This window comes from Berghia stephanieae, chromosome 4 (genome assembly GCF_034508935.2).
Source record: "Berghia stephanieae isolate SIO BIC M18660-M18661 chromosome 4, UCSD_Bste_1.3, whole genome shotgun sequence".
NCBI lineage: Eukaryota > Metazoa > Mollusca > Gastropoda > Nudibranchia > Aeolidiidae > Berghia > Berghia stephanieae.
This window is the reverse complement of record NC_088363.1, coordinates 14,752,546-14,760,045: the sequence shown is the minus strand read 5'-3', so window position 1 is coordinate 14,760,045 and position 7,500 is coordinate 14,752,546. Positions and strand designations below refer to the sequence as shown.

The 7,500-nt window shown below is 37.8% G+C and overlaps 1 protein-coding gene across 1 annotated transcript in view; it reads right to left on the bottom strand.

Moving 5' to 3' along the window:
• The window catches only part of LOC144970071 (uncharacterized), a 31,872-nt gene that overhangs the window by 2,970 nt on the left and 21,402 nt on the right, over positions 1 to 7,500 (bottom strand). The window contains exons 10-11 of the mRNA XM_078909277.1: positions 2,703 to 2,840; positions 116 to 214 (exon numbers count right to left, since the gene is read on the bottom strand). Of these exons, the coding sequence (XP_078765403.1) occupies positions 116 to 214; positions 2,703 to 2,840 (237 nt within the window). The remainder of the gene's footprint in view (positions 1 to 115; positions 215 to 2,702; positions 2,841 to 7,500) is intronic.

Sequence of the window (7,500 nt, the reverse complement as noted above, 5' to 3'; positions counted from 1 at the left end):
GAAAGTGACAATTTTAATAAAAATGCCGATAGTGATTAATCATAATGACGAAATTGTCGACAACGGAAAAAAACCCCAACCCAAATATGATGAAGGTAGCCGCAGGAACTCTTACCAGATCCACAACTCTTCATCCTAGAGGCAGTGTTGACTGCATCACCAAAGAGGCAATACCTCGGCATCACCGTTCCCACAATGCCTGCCATGCACGGACCTGAGGGGATAATCATATCATAAAATAAGACGCAGATTGATAATACGGAATGAGATTAGCGGAAGAGTAGCGTCCCTTGATTGGACGCCACCCATAGTCTGTGACGTCATCGGCGGAAAAGTTATTAGAGAGAGAACGTCATGTTGGTTGTGCGCATGCGTCTCTCGTCCTCGTTTCCGGTGAAAGCGGCTTGAGACACTTCAAAACCAAATTGGCGTTCTCTCTGTAAGGTGATGTCCAATCAAGGGACGCTACTCTTCCGCTAATCTCATTCCCTTATAGAAAGCATATAAATAAAAACATAAAATAAAATAAAATTCCCTTTATTCATCCCCATGGGGAAATTTGTCTTTAGGGTCTTTTCCAAGGGAAGACTGAAATAACACAGGCGTCAGCCGCAGAGCAGCGCCGCAAACTGAACAAGGGCGAGGTGACTTGCTCAGGCCACACAACGCAGCGGCGGGTGATCGAACCCGGTACCTTTCGGGTACGAAGCAAAGACCGTACTGCTGAGCCACGCTGCCCCTAAAAATGTAGCTTAACTTATCTTGAGGATTTACATATTACAGTATCCACTAAATGTGACTCCTCGCCTCAAATCGGTATTATGTCGAGATGGACCAGATGCTAAAAAGTCAAATTATAGTTAAACTGTTCAGAAATATGAAACGTTGGTATTTAGCACTGTAAAATATGATATTCCTTCTCCTCTATAAAGCATATAAACTCAACGTAAGCATGATATTTCTAGCTACAAATTCCATTTTCAGCATCTTAATCATAGCGACTTAATACCGTTTTGAGACGAGGGGTCACAAATGTGCTTATATGGGGTCCCTGGCCAAGAGCAACACTTAACAGGTCGGAAAAAAAAACCCATGACGCCTGTTAGGCGAATTACATTTTTTTCTAACTACAAGATACCCATTTTAAATCTGAGTACGGTGAAAGAAAGTGAATAAAGAATCCTTTTTCAAAGACTCAACTCTGTGCCGTTCACAGTGGGTCTCAAAATCAGAACCTTCCGATCCGAAGGCGAGTCTCATACCACAAGACCACATAGCCGCACACAGTTAACCCATTTTCCGGACTATAAGACGCACTAGGCTATAAGTATAATAAGCGTAAGCCGCACCATCCATTAAAAAAATCTATTTTATTCTACCATTAGCCGCTCCGGGGTATAGGACGCACTCTCTTCAGTTCGTTGTTTATTTGTTACAATATCAAAACAATAGTCACGAAATCTGGACAAAAAGACGCACCAGGCTATAGATAGTTAGAAGATGACGTCACTTAGGCTTTTGTTATTGTTTTTGTCATCCGCGTTTGTGAGTTGTTCTCACTAAACTGTATTAACCAGACTATAAAAGTTCATGGTTACACATAGTTTGTGTGTTGGTCCGTTATACTTCCGGATGGCAATGTTGTGAACTCCTTGGCCAAGCGCATTCTATCTATAAGTATAAGATAGTATGCGCTTGGCCAGAAGCTCACAACATAGCCATCCGGAAGTATAACGGACCAACACACAAAACTATGTGTAACCTTAAACGTTTATAGTCTGGTGAATACTGTTTAGTGAGAACTATTCATAAACACGGATGGCAAAAAGCAATTACAGTGACTCGAGTGACGTCAACTTCGATCTATCTACAGATAGTTCGAAGATGACGTCACTCAGGTCTTTGTTATTGTTTTTTGCCATCCGAGTTTATGAGTAATGCTCACTGAACTGTATTAACTCGACTATAAACGTTCATGGATACACACAGTTTTGTGTGTTGGTCAGTTATACTTCCGGATGGCAATGTTATGAGCTTCTTAGCCAAGCGCATACTATCTATAAGCCGCACCACCCATTCAAAACAAAACAAAAAAAATCAATTTTATCCTACCATTAGCCGCTCCGAGTATAACCCGTACTCTCTTCAGTTCGTTGTTTATTTGTTACAATATCAAAACAATAGCCATGATGTCCGAACTGTGGTAATAATGGGCATGATCTATATTAAATTTCCATGTGCTCGAGGTCATTGGTCACATTGCAAAGTGTGCTCAAAGTGACCCACTTGGTGAAAAGTGTTCACAGCTTTTTATATATATCTAACATCACAATTGGTCATTTTATTCAGCTTGACACATGGATATGTTTACAAATTTTGTAAACAAAGCAGCGTGTTTACATTTGTTATGAAATATCCAATTGTTGAACAGCAACAAATCAAGTGATTGATGACCTGGTTGAACGAAAACATGAATATAGATAGAATGCGCTTGGCCAAGGAGTTCACAACATTGCCATCCGGAAGTATAAAGGACCAACACATAAACTCTGTGTAACCATGAACGTTTATAGTCAGGTTAATACAGTTTAGTGAGAACAACTCACAAACGCGGATGGCAAAAACAATAACAAAGGCCTGAGTGACGTCATCTGCATACTATCTATAGACCGCTCCCATTCTGTGAGAGGACAGCGACGTACCTGTGTTGATTCCAATACGTAACTGTATCATTCGGTCCAGGGGAGTAGAGAATTTATTGTCGATCACCATGCTCAGGAGATCCAGGGCGAGGTTGGCCACTTCTGCTGAGTGTCTGTTGCCGATACGTGTGGGCAGGCCTGTGCGAGAAGGGAATGGTATTTATGACGTATCAAGTGATACGAAAAGAAACATGGCGCATATAATCATAGCCACCATTAACATAATAGAGCCTGACGCTAGAACCGTGGGCTCTACTAACGACAACTCACTAGGCGGTGCAAAAACCAAATAATGACGTCAAACTGCCAGTCCTTTTGGGTTTCAGTATCAGGCTATAACATAACGATGGCTACGCTAGAACCCTCTAAGACTGTCAGTTTGACGTCATTTTTTAGGTTTGTGTCGCGTCTAGTGAGTTGTCGTTAGTAGAGCTCATGGAAACAAGTTATTTCATTGGTTGAACTATTGAATACAACTCACGATTTGTCTTCCTTTGTGGCAAAAGACTGGCCTTTTGACGCCATTTTTTGGTCAGTGTCAGGCCATAACTTTACTAAGGCCACTGTATAATACACCATTAAAAACGAAATAATAATAATAATAATAATAATAATAATAATAATAATAATAATAATAATAATAATAATAATAATAATAATAATGAAACAATAACAACAATAAAATACAGATTGCCTGTGAAGTGTAAGTTTTAATCCAAGAAATGGTACTTTTAAAAAATCCCTTTATTCATCCCATATGGGAAAATTGTATCTAGGGTCTCTTCCAAGTGAAGACTGGAATAACCCAGGCGTCAGCCGCAGTGCAGCACCGCAAATTGAACTAGGGCGAGGTGATTTGCTCAAGACCATACAGCGCGCGACGGGTGATCGCACTCGGCACCTTTCAGGTACGAAGCAAAGACCGTACCGCTGAGCCACGCTGCCCCTGTAACGTAACGTAAATGTAACGTAAATTACTCTTTTTCTTGACACTATCTGATCTTATTCTATCTATCTATCTATCTATCTATCTATCTATCTATCTATCTATCTATCTATCTATCTATCTATCTATCTATCTATCTATCTATCTATCTATCTATCTATCTATTGAATCGTGTTGGATACAAATATGGTACGAATAGTGCTCGACATGTAACAATGGAGCGAATTATTATTATAACACACAGTCCTGACGATGGCTGAAAGGCCAGAAACATCGATGTAGACTGACTCCAACATCGTGGTAAATATTACAATAATATCTATCTATCTATCTATCTATCTATCTATCTATCTATCTATCTATCTATCTATCTATCTATCTATCTATCCCTATATATCTTATCTTATCTATCTATCTATAAATCTCTCCTGATAGATCTGACACTATCTATTGGCCTATTTGGAAAGATAGATGGATAGGGCGATGTCGCGGGAAAATAGAGAGAAAGTGAAAGGATGATACAGACATGCAAACATACAAAAAATGAAGATGCACCGAGAAAGAATATTATATACATACATATATATATATATATATATATATATATATATATATATATATATATATATATATATATATATATATTGTGTGTGTGTGTGTGTGTGTGCAGCGGCGTAGCCTGGTCATTTAGGAGCATGGGGCTGGATTTGAGATGGGTTGTCGCATATATATATATATATATATATATATATATATATATATATATATATATATATATATATATATATATATATATATAGAGAGAGAGAGAGAGAGAGAGAGAGAGAGAGAGAGAGAGTTTGATGCACTCAATTATTTTACCAAAATTTGTATGTTCTTTGTAACTTGTTCATCATGCCTTAAGGATAAGCGATAGCCACTGTTAATCTGTGCACCTATGTGAAGAGTACCAACGGTTTTCAATCTAGTGGTGATATTTAAATATAAGTTAGACTTCTGATGGTTCAATGCTCTCTGTGTTAAATTTTTCAAACAGGTAAATCCACTTCTTGTCCAAGACAATTCTGTATTGCTGTTATCGCCAAACAAAATATAATTAAAAGAAAATAAACTCTTATTTTCTATTCTCACCGATAGCCAAGGAAAACGACTATACCAATCTTTATCAAATTAAATGACCGATTCTGTTTCCCTTCTTTAATAGTGAGTACAAAATCGTTTGGTTGATGGGGACCGAGACTTTTAATCAAAAGTTTATTTTCCCTATTCAAAGAACTGGTATTGATAGTCAACAGGTGATCAACGCGATTCATCACACTTAATAATAGCAATTAATTAAAATTTAAAAAACAAACACTGCACACATCAGATTAACACTCGAATTATCAGTAAACATACATACAGTCTCACACTCAAGTTTAAAAGGGACAATGAGGAATTCAATATCACATGCCTGACATGCCTCAAAGAGGGATGGGTAACAGGTACAACACGATTGCCATCAATGGAACAATTAGGTCATTGTGTGTGGCTGCGAGTAAGAAAGCCACAATGACTCAGTTCAACGTCAAGATGCCTCTTCATGCCCACTGGTCAGAATCAGCGTGGGTGCGCAACCGGATGCGCGGGTTGACGGAGGTAGGAAACAATAACAAACCAACATGGTTGCCATTACCTCCACCATCATTCTCGCTCACGGTTTGTGGAAAGCACTTCATTACAGGCACGTAATAGTGAATCTAGTTTTTGTTTTGAACATTTCTATTATTATTCTTTGTAAATTGACCCATATTAAAAGAAACATACAAACAAAACAGGCATGACCAGTCACTAACAATGCCGTGTAGTGTGTAGACAGTAACACGGTACGGTGAACATGAATGACACTGGGATCGGAATGTCGGAACCCAGTAGTCGTTCGCAACTCAGCCTCGCGTACTCATTTAATCAGTCAATTTAAATTTCATTTAGCTTGCCTATTCTTCAAGCTTATGATATATTCACTTTTCCTATTTAAAAAGGGTAATCCAAACAGACCATAAAAACGATTTTATAATAAGCCGACTTCAACTTCCATCACTTACGACACGAACTTATTTTGGGTGGTTTTTTTTAACAAAACCGTTTGACTCAAACTAAAGCTTCGGCATTGGATAAGGAGCGAGGTCCCTGTTGCCATCTTGCTTAGTTTATACAGAGACTGGGTTGCCAGCTTGGCTGTTCTTGATAAATAGTAGTAAATAGCACAACCTTGTGCAATGAGAGATAGAGAGAGAGAGAGATTTTGAACAAAAAACGAATATCTCTCTCTCTCTCTCTTACCCTCTCTCTCTCTCTCTCTCTTGCCCTATCTCTCTCTCTCTCTCACTCTCTCTCTCTCTCTCTCTCTCCCTCTCTCTCTCTCTCTCTTCCTATTTCATCTGTCACACTGTTTGACAATCTTCTTCACCTGGCTCACTTGTACTTGTAATATCGGGTGTAAGGTAAAATTTTGAACAATTATTATTATTTATAAAATGCAGAAACTTTGCAAATAAACCGATAGACTAGATATTAATTCGATTTGAAAAGTGGAACACAAAAGGAGAATTTGCGAATACCCGGTCCAGACATAAGCGTCATGGTCTTATTTATAAAGTGCAGAATCTTTGCAAATAAACGGATAAAATAGAGATTAATTCGATTCGAAAAGTGGAACACAAAAGCAGAATTTGCGAATGCCCGGTCCAGACATAAGTGTTATGGTCTTATTTATAAAATCTAGAAACTTTGAAAATAAACGGACAAGATAGAGATTCATTCGATTCGAAAAGTGGAACACAAAAGCAGAATTTGCGAATGCCCGGTCCAGACATAAGCGTTATGGTCTTATTTATAAAGTGCAGAAACTTTGCAAATAAACGAATAAGATAGAGATTCATTCGATTCGAAAAGTGGAACACAAAAGCAGAATTTGCGAATGCCCGGTCCAGACATAAGCGCTATGGTCTTATTTATAAAGTGCAGAAACTTTGCAAATAAACGGATAAGATAGAGATTCATTTGATTCGAAAAGTGGAACACAAAAGCAGAATCTGCGAATGCCCGGTCCAGACATAAGCGTTATGGTCTTATTTATAAAGTGCAGAAACTTTGCAAATAAACGGATAGACTAGATGTTATTTCGATTCGAAAAGTGGAACACAAAAGGAAAATTTGCGAATACCCAGTCCAGACATAAGCGTCATAGTCCTATTTATAAAGTACAGAATCTTTGCAAATAGACGGATAAAATAGAGATTAATTCGATTCGAAAAGTGGAACACAAAAGCAGAATTTGCGAATGCCCGGTCCAGACATAAGCGCTATGGTCTTATTTATAAAGTGCAGAAACTTTGCAAATAAACGGAAAAAATAGAGATTAATTCTAATCGAACAGTGGAACACAAAGGCAGAATTTGCGAACAACCGGTCCAGACATAAGCGTTATGGTCTTATTTATAAAGTGCAGAAAATTTGCAAATAAACGGATAAGATAGAGATTAATTCGATTCGAAAAGTGGAACACAAAAGCAGAATTTGTGAATACCCGGTCCAGGCATAAGCGTCATGGTCTTGTTTAAATGAAACAATGCCATTTAAAAAAATATATGGTCAATGAGTAATTAAGCTAAATATGCGGAGTTCAAATAGATAACTTGATCTGTGAATTTTTTTTATAATTAGCTGTTTTTATTCTCCATCATTTAGGTTATGTGATTAAGTTTATAACTGAAATACAAACTTTATCTCACTTATCAATGTTTTGCAATAAAGGAGAGTGTGAGTGAACCTGAGCAAAGGAAATTATTTGAGAGTGATATTTATCATGCT